This window comes from Nyctibius grandis, chromosome 7, assembly GCF_013368605.1.
Source record: "Nyctibius grandis isolate bNycGra1 chromosome 7, bNycGra1.pri, whole genome shotgun sequence".
NCBI lineage: Eukaryota > Metazoa > Chordata > Aves > Nyctibiiformes > Nyctibiidae > Nyctibius > Nyctibius grandis.
Genome location: NC_090664.1, coordinates 49,668,055 through 49,695,608, shown reverse-complemented (window position 1 = coordinate 49,695,608; position 27,554 = coordinate 49,668,055). Strand labels below are relative to the sequence as shown.

At 38.4% G+C, this 27,554-nt stretch overlaps 1 protein-coding gene across 2 annotated transcripts in view; it reads left to right on the top strand.

Moving 5' to 3' along the window:
* Positions 1 to 27,554, top strand: part of DNAJB6 (DnaJ heat shock protein family (Hsp40) member B6) — a 69,187-nt gene that overhangs the window by 3,946 nt on the left and 37,687 nt on the right. For both annotated transcript variants that reach the window (XM_068404444.1, XM_068404443.1), the window contains exons 2-8: positions 7,161 to 7,268; positions 7,954 to 8,063; positions 10,791 to 10,850; positions 11,235 to 11,345; positions 23,273 to 23,404; positions 24,330 to 24,471; positions 26,671 to 26,741. In XM_068404444.1, coding sequence (XP_068260545.1) covers positions 7,204 to 7,268; positions 7,954 to 8,063; positions 10,791 to 10,850; positions 11,235 to 11,345; positions 23,273 to 23,404; positions 24,330 to 24,471; positions 26,671 to 26,741 — 691 coding nt within the window. In that variant the 5' untranslated portion in view covers positions 7,161 to 7,203. The remainder of the gene's footprint in view (positions 1 to 7,160; positions 7,269 to 7,953; positions 8,064 to 10,790; positions 10,851 to 11,234; positions 11,346 to 23,272; positions 23,405 to 24,329; positions 24,472 to 26,670; positions 26,742 to 27,554) is intronic.

The window sequence follows — 27,554 nt, the reverse complement described above, 5'->3', positions numbered from 1 at the left end:
AGGAGAGGAACGGACAGGGTTCTTTGTAACTTGCCTTGAGAAAGTGAGTGACCCCTGTACAGGTGGCTATTTTTTGGTTGTGTGGTGTTTTGGGTTTTTTTTTTTTTTTTTTTATAGAATTTGAACTGCAAGGTGAAGCAGTCAGCCTAGCTCCCTTTTCCCCTGTATGAACTGCATCCTCTCATATAATAATCCCTGTATTCAAATCCACTCTGTTTTCTAACATAGAAACAGGATGTTTAGTGTAAACATGAGATTAAACTAAGCTTTTTGGAATGTTCATTTTATTAGCTTCATCTCATGGGGATGCTGTGGTAGTATTAATGTAATGAGTATAAACGTTGCTATTTAAGCACATTTTATTAACTTTAATTATATGGTAAATTTACATTTTTCCATGAAACAATAAATTTCAGGAGCCTGTGAAGTTAAACTGTAACAGCTTTTCTAAGCTTAGGTAAGTACAAGTTAAAAGTACTGAGGTTTTTAATATACCTTAGTCTGTGCATATGTCAGCGGGAAGAAAAATTTGATGTTGGTGCATTGTTTAAATGTATTTGTCAGATTAGTTAATCACAAACTTTATACAGGTTTTCTTGCTCTATATTATTACACTCATCAGAATAGTGACTTTCGGTTCCTTAGCCTTCTTAAACTTCCTCTTACAAAGATTTTCTGGTGTACAGCGTGGGCGTTGTTACGTTAGCACTTGTACAGTGCTAGCACGGTGGACCTTTGCTAGTCCAGCCGAGAGGCTGCTCATGGTCTCAGCTCAGTTATGGATGGCACATCCCAGATCTTGTTGCTAGAACTGACAAAGACCTCTTCTTTTTGTTTGGGATTTGGCCAAAGTTTTGGGACTTGTATAGCTTTCTGTGTTGCCGAGTTGTACTAGGGAAAATGCACTTGATTGTTACCTGAGCGGTGCTGCGCTCTGAAGAGTTGTGGTGTGAGATTTGTCTTTTTTTGGTTAGGGCGTAGGATGACACCAGAAGGCAGTTTCTATAACCAGTATCTGGGTGTTAAAGGCAGTGACCTCTTCTACCCAGTGAGAACTCCTTGAGCCACTAGTGCACATGTGGCTTGGAAGCCTTGGCAAATAGTACTTTATGGTTAATCTTTATTTACCTTTCTTTTAGATGGGTAACTTGGAGAGATACAGGCAAGTAATTACAATTCGTGGGTTACATTTGACATCTGTAGCTTGTGAGCAAATGAAGTGACTGAACTTCATCTGAGGTTTGTTACCTTAAGACTGAAAATATTTGTATATGTCTCTGAATTTACTGTACTGTAAATAATAAAAAGCTTAGCAAAGGTGTCTTAGCTGTATAAAAATCAAATGAAGAAACACTAGAAATCTTTGAAAGTATGTGTGTTGCTTGGCATTCTTTGTATGACCCTGGATCCACAACTATATTAATGCTACTGTAGTCTTGTTTGTACTTTGGTGGAGTGTAAAAATTTCATCAGGTCCAGCTGACATACTGCTTTCTAAGAAAACTCTTGGAATGTGAAAAATGGTATTTTTTTAATCATAGGTTGCAATTCCCAAAGATCCTTGAGTGTGTGCATCATCTATTAACATACCAGAGCCATCTCTAAATTGCTCAGTTGCTGTTGAGTAGGTCAGACGCAAGCTCAAGCTGAGCTGGGATGCAGAACAGGGTATCCTTCCTGTGTTGCCAGCGGGATGCAATCCTTCAGATACATTCATCGACAGCAGGCAGGTGCTAGGAATTGGATGGCTGTGCAGCTTGCCCAGCATGTTGATGACTGCCTGCTTCTGTGAATTACGTGAATCGGGAATTTGGAACTCCATCTCCCTCTACCCAGGTGACTGCACTAGTCACTAAGCTTGAGCTATTCTGGCATCTTTCAGGACTCTCTGTGCTGCCCTGTTGCTTCATGGCCAGAAATAGATAGCTCTTTGTGACTAGGCTGACTGAAACGGTTGCGTGCCTCTTGCTGTCTGAATTCCCTCCTGACTGGTTTAAGAATTTCTTGTTTGGGTGCCTTCCACCCTTCCGTATTTAGTTAGGGGTGCTGCTTTGGCATCCATGAAGGTTGTGCATCTGATTACTTTTTTTTTTTCTTTTCTTTTCTTTGTCATCTGATCTTATAAAAGTTTATAGCTCTTTACATACCTATCTTCTGTAATTCTTCGCATGCCTTTTATGCAGCTGAGGACTTTGCTGTAAAGAGAGTTTATGAGCTGGATTTCAAGATAACTCTAAACTGATCTGGCTTTGGGCTGTGCTGTAAGAGGGAGGTCCCAAGCCTCGTCATGTACTCCTGTCACTTGTCTTGTGTCAGTACCAGTGTTCAGGGCTTCTGCTCGGTAAGCCAGAACAAAGCTGACTTCTCCCGTGATGACTGAGAAATCTATAAGCTATGGAAACTTTTAGTTCACATGAACATTTGGATGGTTGATTTGTTGTCAAGGTTTAAAGCTGGGCTGGCTATTAAATGGGTGGCAGATGCTCTCTATTAACCCTTTCGTTCCCTTAGAAGGGGAAGGAAAAGAGAAAAGGGAGAGACTTATGGGTTGGAAAGTTAAAGCAGTTTTAATGAACAATAACAATGAAAAAGAGTATAATAATAATAATGGAAATAAATATATAAAAATATATACAAAATGAAGATCGAGCTCCCCTGATGATGATCACCTCACCACTGATGCTGGAGGACAGGCTCCAGGAAGTCCTGGACTGGACTCGGCAATGGACAGGAACTGGATTCAGGAATGCAAGGATTGGGATCGAAGGCAGGAGAAAGACAAAGACCGCTTTGGACGCTGGTCACAGATGGAGAGGTGACCCTCGTGATCCCTCAACTTTAAACTGAGAATGATGTGTATGGGATCAAATACCTCGTTGGTCAATTTTGGGTCACCTGTCCTGTCCGCTCCTCCCTGGCAGTGTGACTCTTATGGCCTTTCACTTGTGGACCATAAGAAACTTAGCAGTGACCTTGGTTACTGTAGGAGTAAGTCTAAGCAAGAGCCTTTCTGCATGCCATTGCTACCGTTACCTTAGTAATAACTATAAACTTCAAGCGTTATCAATCCTGGAACCAGACGCTGTCTGAAAAACATATAGTCAGCTTCAGAAAGTGCAGTTACTTAGAAAAGACTTAACTGAAAGGAAAAAAATCACTGAAAGGAAAATTGGTTCTGTCCTAGTCCAAACCAGGACATTTGTTCATGCTCCAAAGGAGTTAGAGTAGCTAATAGCATCCTATAAACACAGAGCAGTTACAAACACAAGTAACTCTGGATTTTTGCAGGAAAACATGAAGGCTATGAAACAACTTCTTTTATCTGGAGTTTTTTTGCTTGTTTTTTCTTCTGAGACTTTGAAGATTTTCTGTGGTTGGAAGCAGGAAAGTAGCTAATGTGGGCTGGCTTCCTTGTGGCGTTGGAAAAAAACTTCTTGAGTGCCTAGTTAATAAGTCTTGCTTGTGTATTTGGAGAGAAATTATTTGACAGATTTGGTGTTGGAAGATCTTTGTCATGTCATTTTGGTTAGGGCAGTTGAGTATTTTGCTTTCGCTTTGCAGGAAGGTATATGGTTTGCTTCTTTGAATCATCTAGGCATTTTGACTATGCAGATTCCTACTAGCCTTTAAAACAAAACAAAACAAAATACCAGCAGTTTTATCAGCCGCTTTCTGTTTTGTTATAAGCTGATGGTGGCCGCTTTCTTGAGTGAATGTTTCAAATAATTTTTTCCTGGAAAGATTCAAGGCAGAGGTCTTTCTAGTTTTTGAGTAGGTTGGGTTTGTGGGGTTTTTTTTTTTTTTCCCCTTACTGGATGTTGAGCAAAAATCTAAGTATTTTTAAGGAGCTAAATATTAGCTGATGCAGTTTCATGTTTCTGGATGTTTTGTTTAAGCTGGACGAAAAAAAAGCTACAGATAAATATTGCGAGAACCATTTTGCACACAAGAAAAAAGTTCCTATGCTACCTAAAACTGTAGCAGTGCAGTTTATGCTTTATGGTAATTAGCAGATAGAAATAATGATTAATTGGAGATGAACTCTTCCTGTCACTGGAATGTTTGATTAAGAGAAGGAGAATATAAACAGTTTGTTTTCTTTAGAGAGCTGCTGGATTGTTTTAATTCCAGACTTTAAATTATTGGCAAGTAAAAACTGAATAATAACACACAAAAGAGAGAATATGCATGTCCCAGACATTTCTGTGAAACAAAGAATTCCTCTGCTCTTGGAGGAGTTGGTTTTTTAGAATCAGAGTAATCTAGTAAGTACTAGTCATGTTGCCTCGGCACTCATTTTTGGTCCCAGCTTCAGGCTTCTGTTATTTAGGATATATTGGTGTATGTATTGAGTCTGAACTTGTAACACTGCGGCACTGTTTTGAAACAAACAACTAAAGTGTTTAAAGAAATATATGTTGAAATCAGTATGACTACCAGTGTGCACAAAGTTCTCTAGGAAGAGATGCGATTTATTTTTTTACATCTAAGTTGCTTTTCCTGCCTGCTTATTCCAGCTAGAAGCTTGAGTTTTGAATTTTCCCTTTAAGATGTCTGCCTAAATTGAGAGGAGTGCTAATGCAAGTCTTGTATTTAAGAAAAAAAAGGAGAATATGGAAAAACCGCTTAGCAGTATGGTATGTGCTCTTATGTGTTGTGGCTTCCTGCTGTTACCTCACTGGTTTTAAGCTAGTATCTCTCATTAGGAGGGGCTCTGACCTCTAGCCTTAAGCTTGACTCATACTAGATTTTTTTTCTCCCCCTGCCCATCACATTTCTTTTTGTAAACTATGTGTTCCATATATGCTATTACTTGTAAGGATTGGCTATAGGATTTGACAACTTACCCCATCCTAACCTTACTCCTCACCTGTGTATTCACAGAGCTGTTCTTCTAATAGTTGTTTGGCAAACACCAAAACTAGCAAGGCTAGTTGATAGCAAATGTTCTGGGATATTTTTGGTAATCTGTATGTTTACATATTGAACCCTGCCATTATTATATTGTATTGGCATTCCTAATATTAATTTTAATGCATGTCTCCCAACTTCCTTTGGTGTTGGTCGCAATATTAACTATACCCTTACTATTTTTTTCTGTGTGGAGGTTTCTTCAAAAGGCAGAGTCAATTAGAGGTCTCTTTACCTGCTACACTTCAGTTTTGTGTTTGTGGGAATGTGTGGTTAACTAGATTGCTAAAACCACCCAAGTTTTAAAAACACATAGCTTCTTCAATATATTTACTTCTGTAAATAGTTTAGAGCGGGGAGGTAGCATGACAGGATATCTCCTAAACTGTTTTTGCCGTTTGAGGAAACGTGTGTAACCACATCCCTAATTAAAGTTAATTAAGCTTTAACCTGCAACAGCAATCTATTTTGAACATGTACCGATGTATTTTAAAAGGAAGTCTCTCTTTAATGTTTCTATCCCAGGATGTTGAAAGATACACGTAATACTAGTACAGTAAAGTAATTTCAGAATATTTCACTGGGCTATATCGTGCTTTGATTCTTTCAGCATTTATGTGGAAGAACATGAAAATGAGACTTTGCCTGGGCTGAAATGAAAAACACTGAACAACTTGGGGGGGAGGGGAAAGATTTAAATGAATAGTAATAAGAAAATGTGACTAATATATTGCTGTATTGTTATGTTCTAAGTATATTTGGGTGACTTTGCCTGCAATGAGTTGATAACTCATTGAAAAGGTCAGTGTTGCCTTGTTCACAAAACTTGAGATGAACCAGCAGCAGTCGTAGGATGGAAAGGTGGTTGCACGTTTTGTCAGACTGGAGACTTGTTACAGTGGTGGGATGAAGCCTTTGTATGAAGAGATGAAATGTTCTTGAAGTTTTTAGAAGAATTCTTTAATCTTAGTGGTCATTTAGTTCAAGTAATGGTTAGTATAACTGTTCCTTGTAACTTCTCTAATATTGACGAGAAACTGTCAGTATTTAAATTGAGTAGGGCAAATCCTTTTTCTTTTAACTTGTAGGTTCCTTAGGACTCTTTGTGACTTGTTCTCTTATACTAAGAAACACAAGGTGCCTCTGTACTTGAGTGGGTTGGTGAACCTTGCAGTTTGAGCAGTCTTGCCTGGCTATATACTTTATGTTGGTAAACATAAAGGAAATAAATGGAATTCAGTAGCTTTGGCAATATGTGAATTTTCTGTCAAGGTCTGAGTACAAGAAAGGCTTATTGGAGTCTATAGGTGGGATTTTAGACTTCTAAGACCTGCACATACATTGCTTTTTTGAAGGGAGCATCTCAGTGGAAGTAATGTTCTGAACAGTGGATGTGAAAGATGTGGCCCTTTGTTTATGCTGATATGTGCTTAAGACATGACATAGGTGTCAGAGATGACATAAAGTGAACATGATACGTGGTTTCTTTTGTGTTGAGAGTTATCACAGAATCACAGAATCAACCAGGTTGGAAGAGACCTCAGGGATCATAGAGTCCAACCGCTGCCCCTACACCACCCTGTCAACTAGACCATGGCACTAAGTGCCATGTCCAGTCTTTTCTTAAACACATCCAGAGATGGTGACTCCACCACCTCCCTGGGCAGCCCATTCCAATGTCTAATAACCCTTTCTGTAAAGAAATTCTTCCTAATGTCCAACCTGAACGTCCCCTGGCGAAGCTTGAGGCTGTGTCCTCTTGTCCTATCGCTAGTTGCCCAGGAGAAGAGGCCAACTGCCACTTCACTACAACCTCCCTTCAGGTAGTTGTAGACTGCAGTAAGGTCACCTCGGAGCCTCCTCTTCTCCAGGCTAAACAACCCCAGCTCCCTCAGCCAAATTAATGTATATATCAAAATGATGACATTCTGTACATACTCTTCTTAATATACTGATTAAATCTAGCTTTTCAGTCTAATTTATTTTAGGAACCTGCTGTTTAGCTATGTCTCTGTGCACTGTATTTCAGTGGGATTAAAGAACATAAACAAAAATCAGAATCAAAGTAATTGTTTGATCTGTCAACCTAAAATAAAATGTTTTTATTTTTTGGTGTTTGGAACATTTGAATTTCTAAAATCAAGCAGTTCTCAGATCAGGTTTGGTACTGGAAGATACTAGGCTTCTACCTGACTTTTATGAAGTAGCATTACTGGACAAGCTTCATTTACAAATTCTTGTTGTTACAGGAATTGAAAGACTCAGCTGCTGTTAACAAGACGAATACTAAACATGGTGGATTACTATGAAGTTCTGGGAGTGCAAAAGCATGCCTCAGCAGAAGATATTAAAAAAGCGTAAGTATCAGTGGCTATATATATAAGATATGTCTTTTAAGGAGCAAATATAATCACATGGTTTCTGGATTCTCATTTTGTTGTCAATACTAGGATGAGTAGTAGTCATCTGAAGTGATACCTTTGCTAGCAGAGAAATATTCAGTGTTCTGAAGAAAAAGCATTTGCTCATTTTTAGGAAATTGGGAAAAGAATCCTGAGTACTGCTAAAGTGAAAATGCTGTCAGTCACTGGCTTTTGATCACTGTTTAATACATTTCTGTACAAGTGTGCCTCCAAACTCGACATGGTGCAGGCAGTGACAGCCCCTTCTTCTGTGGCTGAATTGTAGTAACTACTCTACCCGTCCATTTGCAGAGGTGCTTTTTCAAAGTTATTAACAAGTATTTGGCATGTTGCTTTTTTGGATACTAGCTCTTTCTTAACATGAGGTCTGGTTTCTGTGCTTAGCTTGTGATGGACTGACCATCTGTTACTATTGAAAAAACCATAACGCTGTTTAAAATAGGAGTGTTCACAGGAATTACAGTTCTTTGTTTAGATTTACTGTTTATGTACTGGTTTTGCACTGGGGAATTTCTAAATACTTTAATCCCTGACAACTTGTTTGAAACATTTTGTGTTTATCTGTATAGCATATTCCTTCATTTCAGAGTAAAATATCTTTTGTTTTTCTTCCATTTAGGTACCGTAAATTGGCATTAAAATGGCACCCTGATAAAAACCCAGACAATAAAGAAGAGGCAGAACAGCAGTTTAAACAAGTAGCTGAGGCCTATGAAGTTTTGTCAGATGGTAGGTATTTTGAAAGGGCTCTTGAACTGAAGGTCTCTAGTCTGGGTATCAGACTGAAAATGCTGATGTATGATGCTCTAAAGGGATATTGTAACTTTGGTTTACCATCCAACTCAACTACTTTCTTTTCAAAGAAAGGAGAGAAAAAGAAGCTTGCAGATAAGACAGAATAAGCAGGAATTTTGAAACAAAAAATTCAGGATCTCTCTAGATGAGTAAACAAAGCAGTTTCCTTCTAGAAATTGAGATCCTATGTTTGCCAGGCCCTCTTCAGAAATTTCTAGAGAGATATCTGTGAATACCAAGATTCATTTTATCTTAGGAGATAAAGCCAATGATACTATCAGTGTAGGGGAATTGTTGTGTTTATCCAGTAACCATCAGGCTAGACAAACTCTGAAGTATCTACTGCTGGCCTACTGCTTCTAGTTCTTGTAACAGTGAGCTAGTCTTGACAAAGCCCAAGCATACTGTAAACCTTGCTGAAAATTTGGATTGTGTTTGGGTGAATTCCATAAATTCAGTCAACTGTGATACTGAGTGTTTACTTTGAATTGTTCTGAAACGGTTGCTTAGCCTGACCCATGTGGTGCAGGATTTCAGCTTATAGTTCACCCATATCTTTTTGACATGAAAAGTATCATTAACTTTTGCTAGTGTTTTGACAAAAGCAGTGTGAATCATAACAAAGCGATTTAAGCTACTTTGATTATTTTCTCCTGTAATTGACTGCAGCTGTCTATATGCTATTTCTGAAGTGTCCTTGATTTCACCTGAGACCAGTTAGCCTGGGAAAGCTATATTTAAAGCGCTAGCAGCATCTAGATTACCTTTCAGAATTTGGCCTGGTTTATCAAGCTGCTGTCTGGTACACCCTGTTTCTTTGGTTGGTTTTGATACTTAATTGACATGGGAGAAACAGAACTTAATTTACGGGCAGTTCATTGTATACTTGTCTTCAAGAGTGATGTAACCTTCTTAAGCAAATTTTTAAAGCAGGATAAAAATAGGATACTGGTCTGGTTTTTCACAGATCTGTAAGTTCTTCAGAAACTCTACACTGCTAGAATTTTAGAACATCATCTAAAAATGCTGCCTGGTTTTGGATGTAGACCAAATCCTAAGTTACTGGTGTCTAAACAATCACTTGTGCAGCAGCGGTATCTGAATCCTGAGCCCTGTGGTTGAGAGGCAGTCAACTGTCCTGTAGACTTAATGAAATTTTCTGACACCGTTACAGGCTTGAATGAAGACAGATTTTTGGCAGAAGAATAGTTTTGTAAGGGGTTACATAAGCAAAGAATATTGAAATTGGGTGATCATAGAACACACTTCCCTTGTGGTTTCAAGAACGTTGTATTTTTCAAGATGAACTTAGGGCTTTGTGAGCCCTCAGGTCTTCCTCGCTGTTTCCTGCTGCTTCTGACAGTTTGTCTACCTTACTGCTTTGGTCATTTTTCATTGGTGGGTAGGTTAACCTCCTTTCTTTAAAAATTGCTTTCTAGAAAGGCAATACAGGTAATTTACGAAGCGTTGCTGCGAGGGTGTGTGTGTGAACCTATCGAAATTTTTCATGTTTTGTAGATGACCAGTATATAAAATTTTAATTCCTGTTAGTCAGAAGTATTCTACTTTTCAGCAGCTGTTTGAGTTAACTGCATGTTCTTTCTGTGTTGCTATTTAAATTTCAAAAACATCTTTCACTGAAGAGATTCCAGTGGGAACAGCATGTTAGTATTTAGAGTCTAAAATCAGATGCCCTGACTGGTTTTTTGGCTGATGCTTCCACACCACTGCAAGCAAAATAAGCTGTCTGCTTCTTTAAGCTCTTCAGGTTCCCTTCCAGAACCAACAGTGCAGTCTGATCTTAGGTAGTAACGTAGAGTTAATTTTTCTTCACTTTCTTATGGATACCGGAAGGCTGTTCTGCAGTGAAATTAAGAAAAAGCCATTCTGTGTCTTCTAAAATAATAGAGAGCAAGCAATTTGAGCCAGATCCTTCAAGGGCGTTTTTTTAACATCTCCTCATTCCCCTTTATTAAACTAGAAGTGATTATAATTAATTTGAGGGGTTTTGCAGTCACTTATGCAAACACCGTCCTTCCTTTCTTATAACTCTGTCACAACAGGCTTGGTCTTGTGCAATAAAGGGAAAAGAAGCAATGGTCAAGGTTTACAGCAAGGGAAATTCCGGTTGGATAGAAGGAAGAAAATACTTACAATGAGAATGCTCGAGCATTGGGACTGGTTTCCAGAGAGACTGTGGAATCTTCTTTTCTTGGACATGGATGAGTTCAGGCCTTTATCCCGGGAAGTGTTGACCAGCTTTGAGATTAGACTTGTTTGGAGGAGCAGGTTGAATTCCAGAGAGGTCCTTTACAACCTAAAGCTTTCCGTGGTACCTATGTAAAGATGAAGACTGCAGTATTCTTTTTAAAGGCAAACTTCCTTTTGAAGTTTGTCCTTATACCAGTATTTTTTCTGATAAAACAGGACCTGAGCTTCTGCAACTGAATGGTAATAAGTCTAAAGTTTAGTACCTGTTCTTTCAGAACCTAAACTGCTTTGGAAATCCTCAACAAAAATGTTCACCGGTTACATGCCAGAACTTTCTTAAATTAACTAGCTTTGAGAAGATGTTTAGCTGAGAATACCAGTTATGTGGGTTTTTTTCCTCCAAATTCAATGTGCCGATTTACTGACATGATGTACAACTTCTCCTTGTAGCTAAAAAACGTGACATCTATGACAGATATGGAAAAGAAGGCTTAATAAATGGAGGCGGAGGTATGTTGACAACTTGCAGTTCTTTGCTTGCTTTCTTCTGGTGGAAAGCCATTTTCTGTAGCTTTCTTTTTAAGATATGAATCTGGAAATGTCTATACTAAGGCCTAAAATATAATAATCTGAAAAAATATTGCAGTTCTTTTTACAATTTTTCCAGTTGTTGTAAAACGTGTTACTGATATCGGAAACAGAGAAAAGAGAATTAACTATAAGAAGTATTATGTGTACTTAACTTGAGTGATACCTGAAAGGGAAAGAGAAATTTAAGAAATTTAAGAAATTTAATGTGTTCAAAGTTTTAAATTATTCAAATACCATATAGGCCTCAATTTTCGTGTTAGTAAGCATGTGTGAGGGTAATTGAAATTGCACTTCTTTTTGCAGGTGGAAATCATCATGATCATCCGTTTGAATTTGGATTTACATTCCGTAACCCAGAAGATGTCTTTAGGGAGTTTTTTGGTGGAAGGGACCCCTTTTCATTTGACTTCTTTGGTACGTAATCCATTGGTTTTAGTTACATGTATCTAAATATTTACTCTTGCAAAACAAACATAGCTAATGCAGCTTTGTTAGAAATAACTCTGAAAACTGGAGGTAAACAATTGGTATTTTGTATTATGTTTAAACTGTTTGTTTCCTACCTGTTTCTTCTTGGTTGATTTGATAGCGCAGAACAGATATGGCTTACCAATTAATGTTTTGTTGGAATGCCTGATTTAAAAAATCATAAAATCATGGCTGCTATGTCTCTGTAGGTTGGAGGGAACTAATTCAACAGAAAAAGTATACACTGGAATTTCCACTCAAGAATTTGAGTGAACTTAGTCTGTAGAATTTGATCTCTTTTGATCTGTAAATATTTAGTGTAGCTTTGAGAGCTTCTGAACTGGTCAGGTTAACTGTAACTGTGACAATGTAGATCTCGGTATGAACTTGCACCACAGCAGGAATAATTTTCTTGTATCAAAGTAAGAACAGCTTCATACATAATCTAGACATCCTCCCAAATTCATGTCACATGTTTATTGGGGGATACAGCCCCTAAAGGCTCAGATAGCTTAAGTAGTTCTTGAAGCCTGGATGCTTCATTTAGTTACAGGAAGCAATATGTGATAAAGTTGTCAAAGTAATCTTTTTACCGTAGTGCTGATGGTGTTCTGGCTGGTGCTGTTGCTTGCTCTAGTCTATTGAAGGTCTTTTCAGAGGTGCTGGAGTTCTTACTCAATCTCTCTGTGTATGTTCCGCTGCAGAAAATGCTGACCTATAAAGCGGAACAGATCCTATGTTCAGTATTCACTTAGAGAAACGAAAAAGTCCCACACTGAAAACTTCAAGAAGAGTACTTGAAAAACAAAGGCCTCTTCCTATTCAGTGCCTTGATATTGATTCATCTCTATAATAGTGTATGTAGAGGTTTTAATATTTTTAAAGGTAATTTTTTATCTTTGCTGGCAATTCAGCTCAGATTTTAATTGTATCTTTAGTTTACTATTCAGGGATCATCATAGGTTGGATGACTAATGAAGTATTAGAAAAGGGGTTGAAGGGCTAGAGGCTGAATTCAGTAGGTTAGTTGATGAATTAGAAGAGTAGCTAGAGGAAGAATCTGGTAGAGGATAAGCAGCAGAACTTGAGCAATTAGGTCCAGTGGGAAATCAGCAGAAGTAGTAAAGGGCAGATTGGAGGAAGCATCTAGCAAAATACTGATGGGTGAAACAACGACTGAACTGGGAAGATGCAACTTCTTCACTGCCTGCAGTAGAAGAATCATCTTAAGGAATACTAGATGAGGATTTTAGTTCGGATGAGGTGAGTGATCTCAGCACTAGTTAGGCCGTATCTGAAGTACTGTTTCTATTTCTGGGCTCCCCAGTACAAGAGACAGAGCGACTGGGTAGAGTCTAGTGAAGGGCCACTAAGACAATTAAGGGACTGGAGCTCTTCTCACATGAGGAAAAGGCTGAGAGAATTGCTGGAATTGTTCAGTATAGAGAAAGCTCAGGGTGAGGGTCTCATCAATGCAGATGAATATGTGAAGGGAGGGCATAAAGAAGGTGGAGCTAGGCTGTTGTCAGTGGTGCCCAGTGGCAGGACAAGAAGCAATGGGCGCAAACGGTAGCACGGGAGGTTCTGCCTGAACTTAAGGAAACACTTTTCTACTGTGAGGGTGACTGAGCATTGGAGCAGGTTGCCCAGAGAGGTTGTGGAATCTCCATGTTTGGAGATACTCAGAAGCTGTTTGGACGTGGTCCAGGGCAACCTGCTTTCGGTGGCCCTGCTTGAGCAGCATATTGGGCCAGATCACCTCCAGAGGTCCCTGCTAACCTCAACCATTTTGTGGTAGAAAACCTGCAAAAATCTGAGCAAGATGTTGAGTAGGAAGCTAGTGAGGAGGAGCTGGGAGAGAGTGTTTAGCTCTTTTGTTTATTTTTAAATCTAAGATACTTTAAATAAAATAGTTTGTTCTCAATCAAATATCTTTAACTAGAGTAAATTGTATAGATAAGGCACATTCTAGCTTCTGGGAGACTGACATAGACTCTATTAGATTTTGACTGTATTTACTTCATCAGCATGAGCAAAAGGTTCAACTTGCTGTCTCTAAAAATGTCAGTGTTCATAACTAACCTTAAAGCCATGAAGTTCTGCGTGTTAAATAGTTATGGGCTTAAAAAGAACCTGAGGACTTACCTTTTGGATTCCTTAGAAGGAAGGCTGTACAACCTAGTGCATTCATCAAAGGGAGGTACCACTACTGCCAAAGTTTTCCTGGGATATTGCAGCTACTTCAGGCTCTCCTGTAGAGGAATAGTGATGCATCTTACCCTGTGGAAACAGTGGATTTAAAAACATACCTCTGCACTGGTGACATTGAGGCATGCTTCCAAAAATATTTTCCCCCTGCTTAACACCCCAATTTATCTATTTATTCAAAAGCTGGTTATCTACTTCATGTATTGATCACTGTCATTGTCAGCTTTAAGATATGAGTAATGTGGCACAGGCTCCACTTCTTGCAGCGTAAGGTTCTGGCACTGTCAGCGGTGTTATGTATACTCCAGTTGATGAAAGCTAATCGTTTCAAAGGTGCCTTCACTTTATGTGGATAGTTGCAGTGTCAGTGACCAGAGTCTTAAAACCTGTGTTGAGCTTTGGATTGTGAGTAAAAGCTGTAATTTTTCTAGTTAGAAGGCTTCAGAGTGAGCACCTCTTATTTTTTTTGAATTTTTTTTTTTGGCTTTAAGATGCTTAAGACTTTCTGTAATATGAGAAAGTATAACTCAAAACAATTTTCCCACAGCTTTCTATAAAAAAATGTTTGCAACAATCTGTGCAATATTTATGTGAATGTTTAAGGTAGTACAACATGAAAATACAGGTGCTTTCAGATGAACGTAGTACGTTTAATAATGCCAAAAGCAAGCAGTAGAATTGTGTGTATAACATGAATATTTGCATTGGTGAACTAGAGCCCTTCTAGATTCTGCTGTGTTGAAACACTGATGTGACAGCTTCTGTCCTGAGGAATAGGAGAATTTATCTTCTAAAAATCAGGAGGTTTTCAACTTCTTGATGAATTTTCTGTGAAACCAGTGACTTTTTAAGGAGCTACTCAGGTTATAATTGGTTTTTATAAGCAGCTGAATAAGGACTGAGGTCATGCTTTTAAAAATCGACACTGGTGGAATCAAAGATGAAATCGAATGAATACTTTGAAGTGTTTGCACCTTTTGTACAGTTTGAAGTGGCATGTAGTGGAGCCCAGAGAATGCAGGTGGGACACTCTGTATCCTGATTTCCATTTAATATGTAAAGAGCAGCATTCAGATGAATAATCCCTGTAAACTTATGGATGTGAAGAATTTCTAAAATTGTGCTATGAATTGAGTCTGTTAAACTCCACGGAGATGCGTTGCACTACTATTGCAGTTACAGAAAGTTTTCTTTGTAGACAGAGGCATCTTTATTCATCGGTAGGAAAAAGGAGAATGTATGAAGACTTCTGCAGTGATTTTTAACTGACAAGTCCCTTCAGACTTGTCAAATGAAAATTTATAATACTGTTGAAGACAGCTCTGAACACTTCCAAATGGAGCCAAGTTAATGTTATGTGCTGTGTGTTGCACTGGAATTAGCTCAGCCAGTCACAATTTCTGTTCACTGATTTGCAGGCAAATTCTTTGTAAAAATAAGGGTCCATGAAGTCTAGTACTTTTAAAAACTTGATCTGATAATGTGACAGCAGGTTAACTCTCTTAACTTTTGAGACGTGTGCTTGCTTTCTCTTACACCTTGTTACAGCAGAATCAGCTTTTTCCTAGTGAGCTCTTCCAGTGATAGTTTTTGATCTCTGAGACATATAGATAGATGATAATCCTTATAACAGAAAGAAAAGAAAAGGTGATGCTTCCCATGCAGTACTACTCTTTGTATTGCAAAGTACTGCCTTGGAATATCAATATCTATCAAGCCTATTCTTTGGCTGTCCTTTGACATTAGAACTGACTATTCACTCTTAATATAGGGATTGATTTCTCATTTCAGTAAATTTGTTTTATACTTAAACTATATCCTACTCAATTTATATATGGCACTTGCTTTGATTTGGTTTATTTGTGTTCCATGTGGCGTTTAGTTTGTATTTTACTTGTAAACTTTTCAAGGAGATTCTTCTGCTGTATTTTAACAGTTCATAGTGAGGGAAGGATCCCAATGGTACCACTGGTAATGGAGGTGTAGTCATTAAAGACTGCTCCTTCAAGCATTGTGAGGAACAGAACCTGATGTGTTTTGATGTAGGCAAAAATGCTTGACTGTGATTCTGGGCTGTTAAAGAATTGACTTAATTGTGGTTTAGAGGCTTTTCAGATACTCGCTTCAAGAACAGGTTATGTGTTGGAAGGGATTATCAGTGAGGAATTATATTAAAAGGTGGAGTGGATGTCACAAGAGCATAACGTTACTCAACAGGCAATTTAGTAGTTCAAATAACTCCTTAAGTCGTTAAGTCATCTTTCATATACACTGAGCTCCACATGAGCAACTGGTGACATTTGAGATGGTTTAGGGTATCTGAGGTGCCTGAGTAATTTCTGTATAGCCTAGAAAATACAACTCAGGACCTAGAGCAGACCAGTATCCTCCAGCAGCAGTATCTAGAAGCTCATCGGGATGTTTCAGGGCATTTCAAACAGCTTTAGATGCCTGTATATCTAATTAAATGAATCTCACAAGGAACCATGCTTTTCTCCATGGTAGAATGTGTTAATAATGTGACATGATAAATTGATTCAGATGGATGCCCTCTCTAGACTTGATGTCTGAGAAAAGTATGCTTGTGGAGTCTTTTTCCCCATAGATTATAATCTTGACAGTTTTGCTGTAGTTCCTAAACACTTTAGTATTCTCAGCGTACCTTCTGAGATGGTATTTTATAAATGCCTTAAATGTTTTCCTTAGTTTGTGAAGCAGAATTCAGGATGTATTCTAATCTAAATTTAATACTACATGATGCGTATAAACCCATATACATTCCGTGGAGTTTTCCCTTGAGAATTATAGTTACCTGGTTTATGTGGTATTTAAAACATCTACACTCTTGGAAACCAAAGGTAAAGTTAAACTTAACATCTTTATATGGCTAGCTAGATATAAATATTTGTCACTGAGAATGTCAACTAGATAGTTATATGGTATGTAGTTTGGTTCCATCAAACAACAGTATTACTGCAGATTGACTGTTGTAATATCAATGACATAAAATGAGGCATGAGCCTTCTGGAAAAGTAGAGTGAGTTACTTCAAGCATCCAGGCTGAAGAGTCTTCACCTGACAAGAAAGAGGAAAAATCTATGTGCAGTAGTCATTGCAAACTGTTATTTTACATGATCTGTGTTTTAGGATGTTGTTTAGGAATGGGATAGCTTCATCAACCTTTTCGTCTCAAGGACAGAAAGTTGTCTGGCTGGGGCAAAAGGTTTGCATATGGGTGAGATCATGGTTTTAATCTACATGTAATCCCAGTTCTGATAATCATGATGTTTAGTTGTTCTAATACAAAATGCATTTGTTAGTCAAATGCGTTCTTAAAACTGAAAATGGAGGTGGCTTTCAGTTAAAGCTGTCTTGCACAACATTGCCCTCTTTGTAATCTTTTTGTTGACATAAATTTGCAGCTTTTGGTATTTATGAAGTGCTCAGAGATTTGCATGTGCATTCATTGCTTTGGTATGAATGTGCACAGTTGTATTTCCTAAGCACCGGTCTTAGATCATAATTATCCATTGAATGATCCAAATCTCACTACCATGAATTTTTCAGTAATAACTTGATAGGTTTGAAGAAGGTCTTTGAAGCACAGGAATTGTCTCACTCAGGCAGCGTTATTGAACAGGAATAGGTAATGCTGTGGCTCCACAGGTAGGTAAACTAATATAGAGCCTCTGCTGCTGAAAGGGAGGAGGCCTTGCTCCAAATTCTCATGTCTGTCTTAAAACTTTAACCTTTGACTAATGTCCCATTAGATGCATTGAGAAGCTGTTAGTGCACTGGCCAAAGAGGAGGTTTGTCTTGGGCATCCCAAGCCAGTTCAGGTTGTTAGTCACCAAGAAAATGGTTTGGTTTGGTTTTGTGTTCTTGGATGGCTATCTTGTTAAATTGATCAGAGGACAAATGCTGAACATAGCCCAAGGAGAGCAAGTCACACAGTGGTGGTGGAAGATTCTTCCATTTTTAAGGTGTGCTTGAACACTTGGGCAGCAGTTTGATAAATATGAAATGCTGATTAGAGTTGGACTTACTGTACTTTAGCATCTTTGTAATTATGGTATAGATAGCATTCAAAGGTAATGTTTTAAGTCTCCTTTTTCTAGAAAATTACTAATCCCCAGATCTCTGCTATATGTGATTAGGAAGACTTTCTTAAATAAGTGGGGCAAACATCTGTTTGACATCTAATTTATGGAAGTGAGCAATTATAAAAGACCATGCTGAAACACTCTAAGCAGGTGAATCAACAGTGCTTGCAACAGCATCTTAGTGTCTCTTCTGAGTAAGTGGCATCAACAGTATGCATATTTTGTAGTTAAGGAAGAAAATATTTCCGTGCAAAAGTGCTTACAGGTTTCTGTGGCCTGTCCAGTTCTGTGGGTTTTTGTGCCTGGGTACACTCCAGAGCTGTAGCAATAGGTTCTGTGTGAATTCACTGCAAATCTGCATCTTTGAAACTTTTTCCAAATAGGCGACAGGACAGAAATACCTACTCCAAGAATTCTGTTTGGTTGTATGTATCATGTGTCTATAGACCTTTGCATAAACACCTTATTCAGACCCACATTTCAGACTCTCTTCTGGCATGATCTATAAAGTCACTTACAGTATGCTTTTGATATAAAGAACTGATGGCAGGCAGCCTGTACTGCCTTCACTGACTCAAACGCTGCACACTGTAATACTCAGAGCCGTTGAGTTTGACTGCCTCCATATGTAGGGACTGAGCAGCCTTTCAACATTATTCCGCTCTGTGCATTGCAGCTACATTGTCATCCTCCTGCATCTGCAATAAGGGCGTTCAGCTCGTGTGTCCTGTTCTGGCAGAGGCAGTAGCGTGGCTACGATTGCAAAGAGTAAAGGAGAGAAAGTTCACTGGTCAGGGAAGTAGTCCACTGAGCGGTGACTGAGCAGTGATCCTGTTTTCACAGTGTAGTGTTCCTTTTCATACTGTCCCTATAAGATTATCAACATCTCCGGCTGCAGCAGTGCATGCATGAGGACATTTGCTGACAGGGCACAATTTATCTCAACTCTCTTGATTTTCTGGAGGTGAATGATGGCGTTGCACTGGAACGTGCTCAACACTTTCGTCGGGATAGCATCATACTATGGATGCAAGCACCTTTCTGCGCTGCTTTTGACCATTGGGCGCTTTTTCCTGCTGTCTTCCTTATAACCAGCACAGTTGCTTTTACAATCACACTGTGAACTCTAGCAAAGAATTGATGTGGCTGAACTTCTGTTCATCTGGAGATGCTTTTTCAGCTGATCGGTTCCTGATCTGGTTACCCAAGCAGCTGCCAGGGTACAAGTGTCATGGTAGAAGTGACTGCCATAGGAAATGTGGCGCTTTTAGTTTATAGTGTATTGTGATTTCAGCTAATGCCTTAGATTGATTTCATGAATTTTGTGAAGTTTAACTGAATTGTGGACTGCTTCAAATGTAGATACTCTGATTTTTGTCTCCTTTCCTCCATTCCCCTGTCGTATGGTGCTTTTCTGCCCATTTTCTTTCGGATGTGCCAGTCTTGCCAGTACTGAGTCAGATTAGCTCATGGATGCAACAGAAAGCTAACAATACAAACACTTAGTGTTTTCCTTTGGATCAATGAATTAATGCAACTTATCATTTGGTTCCATGATCACAAGGCAGGAAAGGAGAGCAGTCACATCTCTTAAGTAGTATTCTGCAGTCGGCTTATACTGCTGAAAGGGAGAAAATCCTGTTTCTGTGTTACAGCTGAGGACTCCTGAGAGCCGGGGCGGGGGGGGTGGGGGAATAATGACCTACCTTATTTTGAACTGCAGAGAGATATTTATTATAGTTGTTGTTGTTATTTGACTTGTTTAGAGGTGAAATTCTTTTCCGGTGACTACAGAAAAACAAGGTAGGATTCCATGGTTCGCAGTGAGCCGGTTAAATGTTTTGCCTGGAGGAAGAATACAGTTGCTGCATTTGAATCAGCGAAGATTTTTCTGAATAAAGTAAATTCTTTTGGAAACATTGCCTCTAATATAATTATTTTCAGATGGGTTTGTTAACGTACAATCTCTTGTGTTGCTGGGAGTTCTATGTTCCAGCCTTCACGTTAACTTTTTGGCTTCTGTAACTGCAGTCTTCCTACCTAGTAACAGCAAGAGTCCTGAAGTCCTTCACTTTGTCTTGTTTTTTGGTAACAGGCTACCATGAGTTCTTTGCTTAAGCATTTGCTTTTTCCCCAAAAAGCTTCATGTTATCTACTGTTGTTGATAGATGAGAAGTCTGTCTTACTGGCTCCCTTGAAATTTCTCACACTTTGTTCTCTCTGGTCTTTGCTGTTTCGACAGCACAACAAGTTCTGTGTCAGAAGTGTACTCCAACATTTTTGTTGAAACAGAATCTGATACTCTGTCCTCCCATAAGCTTCTGGTAATACCCAGATTAGAATAAACCGAATTTATCTCCAAGAGTATTTAGTAATACTCTGAGGTGACACTAGTCTAGCATTTCAGTTTTCTGAAGCTTTAAGTTGTATAGTATTTATGTAGTATTTTCCCTTTTTAGAAAGGCCTTCACTCGTGGGTTTTTTTTTTTACAGCTTAGTTTTGTTGATCTGATATGCTCCTAACATTCAATAAGAAAATTACATGAACTGTAAGCACCAAAATTACTATCATAAGAGGAGTTATCATTAAAAAAACCCAACACGCTGATACTGTGAAATTCACTGCATTTGAGCCGTTTGGAAAAAGCCGTCTATGTGAAAAGCTTATCGTGCATGGAAAGGCTCTGCTAAATCACAAAAATAGACCTACCAGGCTGAAATGTTATTGTTTTGCTGGGTGGTACTATTAGTCATCCTGATTTAGGGACTAAAAGGGTCTGGGTAGTTGTGAGGTTGCTATGTTAATGTGTGCTTGGTGGTGGGTACAACAAATGATAATGCAGAAGCCTCTTGCTGCCTTCTCTCCCCAGTGTTTTTAGCTTTTTTGTTTTTTGGATTCTGCATGCTGTACCTGGATGGCTATCAGGATAGTAAGAAATACTCCCTCAGGAAAGTCCTACCTGTTTTCCTGTCTCTGCATAATCCATCTTGCTGAGCATTCTGCAGTCCACTGTGGAAAGTGTCATGAGGATGGAGCCAGGCTCTTCTCAGTGACATCCCTGGACAGGACAAGGGGCAATGGGTGCAAGCTGGAACACAGGAGGTTCCGCATAAATATGAGGAAAAACTTCTTTACAGTGAGGGTGACTGAACACTGGAACAGGCTGCCCAGAGAGGTTGTGGAGTCTCCTTCTCTGGAGACATTCAAAACCCGCCTGGACGCGTTCCTGTGTGATATGGTCTAGGCAATCCTGCTCCGGCAGGGGGATTGGACTAGATGATCTTTCGAGGTCCCTTCCAATCCCTAACATTCTGTGATTCTGTGATTCTGTGAAAGGTGGTTTGAGTATCTTTCTTACTGGAGAGAATTACTGGAAGAGCACTGGAGGATTATTAGCAGGGCTGCTAACAGAAATCACCTGAGGCTAGAACATGTGCTAATACAGAGTGCTGACCTCTTTCTTTGGTGTGTAGGGTAGCCAAAGGCTAATAAGGCATGTCCAAGTCTTGGTTAGGTTTTTGTGTGGCTAGGAGTAGGCAATAATCCATTTAGAAGCTGGGTTGATAGAGGGATCTCTGGGTGATCCTGTGATCCTCCCTGAAAAACCTTTGTGTTTCTTCTGCTGTTGTGCCGAGGAGGAGAGGTTCACTTGCAGAATAGGCTGATAACCTGTGGGGGATTAAAAACTCAAAGCTTACATGGTAGGTTGTTTTGTTTTTATTTGAACTCCAGGTAACAAGAAAAATTGGACTATAAATAGAAAGCTTAACAGTCGGAGTAATATAATATAGATCATTTGTACACGTGAGTGAATGACCTTCATAGCTAACTTATGAGTCACTCTAGTGAGAATAAATTGGACTACAAAACAATTAACTGCAGTGGTTTTACTTGCTAGATGATATGCTGGTCTGGAAAAAAAAAATCACCTTTTTTTTAAATGGGCGTAGTGCTTGTTTTGGAAATAGTAGTTTTGGTGGTAGGCTCCCATATTTCCACGAGCAAGCATTGGTTTAATTTCTGTTGTTTTAAAGGTAATAACAGGTCATCTTTATATTGAAGAAAACTTGTTCTACATGAAAAAAAAAAAGAAAGCACAAAACAAAAAAACACCTGAGGTAGAAAAAAAATCTTATTTTTCATACACTTGCTTGCCTAGTGTATGTAAGATAGAAGTTTGGTCCTGCCTTGTTTTGTTCAATAACTGTGGAAGCTGGGGGAAGGATAGGGTTATTTTTTTGTTGTTCTTGGCAGTGTATGTTTTTGCTGATGGGAGAATATGTCTGAACCTCATCAACTGCATTTGTTCAGCATAAATACATTGTGACGTTTCACTTTTGTTAAGTAATTGCACAGAAACCAGATGGTAACTAATATCTTTTTATTATCCGATTGATTGATTTAGTATTGTCACTATTGCATTAACTTGGTGGTTTATCGTAAATCAGTTTGGATTTTTGTGGGGGTACCAGAGGTGAAATAAATACTGTGTCTGACCTTCGCTTTGTCAATTGGTAGTTCTGAACAGTCACACAATTATAAGAGCCTTGCCTTGCACTCATACTTCTATTGCTGCTATCACTAGTTTCTGCATTTTTCAGTAAGAGATTATTCTGAGCAGTGTTTCAGACTGTTACTTTTCAATAGTGAGTCCCCACTTGTAAAACTTCGTAAAATTGTTGGTACTGTGATTGATGAAGAGAGTAGTTAAAGTTGCTAACATTTGCTGATTTTAATGCAAGTATTATGTTTATTGAGTATCTGTTATATGATTGCAATTTTATATGTTGTTCTAGCACTAGTACAAAGCAGTTTTCAGATAATTTTAGTAATATTTTTTAGGAAAATGTGATAAAGTAAATAAGGATTGCCTGTATAGGTGTCTGGTGTCTGCTCCCACCCCCTCTTTTTTTTTTTTCTGAAAGAGACCATTGTCTTCTTGATGGGGATGGAACAGCAGCTGTTCTGAATGACATAACAGTTGTATGTGAATTTGAAATAGCATTTTATCCATGACCCCTTTTCTCCATTTCTCCCCTCTTCCTCCTGCTCAGTAAGGACCGAATGCCTCTTTGGGACACTGTGTGTAAACCTCCATACTTTGCTGCCTAAACGTGCATCAGAATACGTGTTTGAAGTGCCTAATGTGGCAAGTGCTAAAATAAACACTTCGAACACATTCAGATTATGAGTCATCAATCCCTGGCTGCTGTTTTTATATTTCAATAATAGATATAACCTATCTGGAAGTTACTTTTCAGAGACCTCATCATGTTGATCCACAATAAATGTTGAATAGAAATAAGCTAGAAAGTTCAGGTACCTGTGTGCAATATTTTAAGATTTGTTGATTTCAGATTCTAAGAGTTTAATTTGTCTGTAGTGCTACTCTACATTCTACACCTTGGAAAACCTTAGCCTGACAATAGGGGGTTCTGTAGAACAGCTGAAGAATCTTATCTGTTACAGGAAATTTCTTTTTTTAATGAAGAATCCTTAATGATTAAATACAGAATCACTCAGTAATATTGACCTCTTAAATGTTGTCTTCTGTTTTGTAGAAGACCCTTTTGAGGACTTCTTTGGGGGCAGGCGGGGCCCAAGGGGAAGCAGAAACAGAGGTGGTGGATCATTTTTCTCTGCCTTTGGTGGATTCCCTGCTTTTGGAAGTGGTTTTTCTTCGTTTGACACAGGTAAATATTACAACACTTAACAAGGAATGCAGGTTTGGTTCACAAAGGATCTCAATATAATAAGCTGATAAATACTTCTTTGAAAGTTGCTTTCTTCATTCAGGAAGTTCTGAGGCTGCCTTTTTTTTTTTTTTTTTTTTAATTAAGCTACTTTCTGTAAAGTCTGAATGTAAATAAAGCTATAGTTACACTATTTGGTATACCTGAAAGTTAATGAACAGTGACCAGACCTCTAAGAGGCAGGACTTTTTGTGTTTTTAATTTTGGTGATACAGTTTCTTTATAGCTTTAGAATTGGTTTTGTTCTGTTTGCTTTTAGGTGTTGCGGTTGTGATGGCTTTTATTTAAGGTCTTGAAAATACACTGGAAAAATGTGTGCCTAAAGCCCACGTATCAGTTCTGGGCCAGTCAATTTGAACGCTGTTATCTGTATGTCAGAGGTTGCTGAGAGTTGCTGGTAGTCAGCATTCCTTTCAAGTGTTAAGATTCTGGGTATTAGTTGGGATGTTAGTGATACAAAACTGATTCTGTCTGCTGACTCAGGGCATCTCAACATCTACATTAAAGCAAAAAGCAGATTCATTAAAGTTACTAGCTTTACCTTGAGTGGAAAGGATGATATAATGGTTGAGTTGAGCAGACAGGCTTAAATACCTTTTCTTCAGGGGAGGAGGTGGCGAATGGTTTTTGGACAGTGCTGTGCACTTGGAATTTGAGCTGTGGGTCCGTATGAGAGAAATTGGTGGGGCTGGAGCCATGTTTTTATTCTCAAGCTGATGTTTAATGCCATGTAGTCACTGATGCTGTGTTGATGCAACCAACTAAGGGCATCCTGAAGCTAGGATGTAGTCTGAGCGGATGATAAATTTGGATCCCACGGTCATGCAAAAATACATTTTTAGTCAAATACCTTCTTTCCCAATAGGTTTTACTTCGTTTGGTTCATTGGGACATGGAGGCCTTACTTCATTCTCCTCTACGTCATTTGGTGGCAGTGGGATGGGTAACTTCAAATCAGTATCAACCTCAACTAAAATAGTTAATGGCAGAAAAATTACTACAAAGAAGTAAGTGAAATATTTGTATGGAACTATATGTAGAGACATACATAGCTATAAATACATGCATGTAAATATACTATATATAGACACACATAAATATAGTGATATATGTATGTATATGTATTTTTACTTTTATGGTTGTGGTCATCACATTACTTGAATTTCTCTGAATGCCTAAAAAAAAGTTTGAAGTTTTATTGGGTTCTGACTCTTCTTGGCATTGCTGAGTTACTTAAAGCTGTAGCATGTGAAAGCAGGGAAGATGGTGTTTTTGTCTAAACCCTTGATAGTCGAGGAGGGTTCAGATGTGTAAGACATGCTTTCAGAACTGCCCTGATGAAAAATGAAGGTTGCAACTTGTTTGCTCTTGGAAAGGGACCTGGCAGTGGAGCTCTTCCAGGCCTGCAGAACCTCCCGTGTACTGATGCATCTTTTATTATCGTCCTTGACTACTGTCTGCCAAGTCAGCTTGAGCTTCTAGGAGGGAAAAATGCACTTGGTTTGTGTTGATTTTGAAGCTTTTAACTGGGGATTGGGCGGAATTTTAATTTGCAGACATGAAACATGAAATGGTTTTCCCTAACTTCTGCTCTAGTTTGCTTTCTTAGGCAGTGTTTGAGTGAAGTTTTTGTGTGTGTGTGTTTGTTTGTTTGTTTTTAATCTGTTAAGTGAAACAAGCAACTGAAACCTGCTTTGGAGGAAACTTTTCCTGTTTGTTGGAAAGTAGGTTTTCAAGTAGTGTACACAGTTTACCTTCTCACTGTTTCATGCTTGTGATGGGGAAATCGCTGCATTTGGGAAACCCAAATATTTGTTAGCTACAGAGTAACCTACATGGAACATCATGATCAATGAGTTACAGGAGTACTGAACAAGTAGTTAAATGTAATTTCATTACTTAATAAAAATTTACAGAAGAGCAAGGGAGAACCAATTTTTTGTTTGGTAACTTGTGTCCCAGACTTCAAAGTGCAAGGTTCTTCTGTCTCCTGTTGTACTGGAGAGATCCTGTCATCTTGACCACTTAAATGCAGCCTTTGTCATCAGATGCTGGTGTGGTCAGGATTTTTTTCCATGAGCGTATTCCAGAAAAATCTGAAAACTGCCCACTTTGGAGGGAATTGTACCAGGTGAGAGAGACCAAAGAAGGTGTTTATGCAAAAGAAGATAAGGCACCATGTTTGTTTTGATATTAAAAAATAGGCTAAATTAGGTATGCTGCTGTCATATCTTTTGTTATCATATTTAGAAAGGGAGGGAGAGAAGCAAGCAATGTGGTTTAGGAAGACACATTTACTATCTCCGAGAAGTCCTGTTACTTTGTAGAATGTCTGCCCACAAGGCAGCTAAGTCTAAAGAAGATTCATATCCCAACATACCCAATAAAATCTTCTCTGAGTAATATTTTGCTTCAGGCAAGAAGCCGTTCCCTCTGTTTTTAATATGGGTGTATTCTCTTCAATAAGTCTGGTCTCCAGCAAAAATTTGTATTCATCCATGTGGTTTCCTCATTTGAATCATGAGGGGAGAATTCTGAAATAGTTAAAATTCAGGCATAAATTGAATGTTATAAAAATATTTTAAACATTCCTTATCTTCCCATTTCCAAGACAAAAAAAAAAGCCCAAACCCACAGGGCTCTTTAATAACCTCTTCTTCTAGTCAGGGATGCTTAAATTTTGCAATGTACACGCAGGTCATAAATTTGGTATACAGTAGGTCTCCAGATTATTTGCTCTGATCAAATTAGAAGTGGATTAAAGACTGTCTTGCGTGCCTTACATCATGCAAAATTGTGACTGGATCTTGAATATTCTGTATTTAACAAACGGGTAGGTACTAAATGCAATGTCAAGATTATACAGTTGATCTGTCAAAAGACATTTAGTTCTAGATAATAGTGCGTAGTGTCAGTACAACTGTGACAATGTATGAGGTGACAGCTGTAACTGTGAACTCCACAAACTGGAGGATTCAAACTTCCAGAAAGCAATTTTCCTGCTATAAATAAGCAATATCAGTGGGGGAATGCAGATGGTTACTAGTTACAGCTTCTGCGCTGTGAAATACAAAAGCTTGCCAACTGCAGTTGCATTAAGCAGGCAGTGCTCTGTTATAGTTCGTTATCTAAAAACCTAGGTCTAGTGTGTATTTTCAAACTGCTTATGGTGCTTTAAAATGGCTAACTGTGGTTTTGTCCTACAGAATTGTTGAGAATGGACAAGAGAGAGTAGAAGTTGAAGAAGATGGCCAGTTAAGGTCGCTAACAATAAATGGTAAGGAGCAGCTGCTACGCTTGGATAACAAGTAATTCAACGCACGCATTTAACAGAAATTTTAAGCTATAACAGCCACCATTTGAGGATTGACAGGAACATTTTTTGAAGATTTCAAACGAACTCAACTGTCTGTATATCCGTACTTAAGATTAAGTAGTATAAATAGCTCACTGAAGCTCGTATTCGTCATAGACTTTTGAGTTAATTGTTGGGACCACATCAATTGGACCATTTTTTTGTCCTTAAAATTGTTGTAAATTTCTGTATGCACTTTTCTTTTTATTATATATGATCAAGGTGAACCATGATCCTTCAGTAGTGCTAGGGCGAGATGTACACTAACACTAGCATGAACCTTGCTTTTTCGATTTGTTTGAAATGTGAGCCAACTAGTAGTTTAAGTCTGCTGTGAAGTTAACATTTCCAGGATAACCTTTTTAATAATTTCAACTTTTTTTTAAATGTTTAGTAGTGAACAATGTTAATACATTTCTGGTATTGCATTTCTGGTTTAAATAAATTAAGGATGTTTTCTAGTTGTGCATGAATGCAGACAACTTAGTAAGTTTTGACAAATGTTTAAATGTGTAATGTAAGCAAAAGGTAAACAAAAGTGAAGCCAGTGAGCTGGGTCTTTTGTCATTTGCTAAAAAAAAAATTCAAAATGAATAAATGCTGATGTTTGTGGTGCATTCTTTCATGAATGGCATTTGTAACCTTCCTGTGTCTGTGTGTGATTTGGGCAACTTGGGAAAACAGTGCTTTTTTTATTTCCCCACCCCCCACCTTTTTCTTTAATCTTAAGGCTGA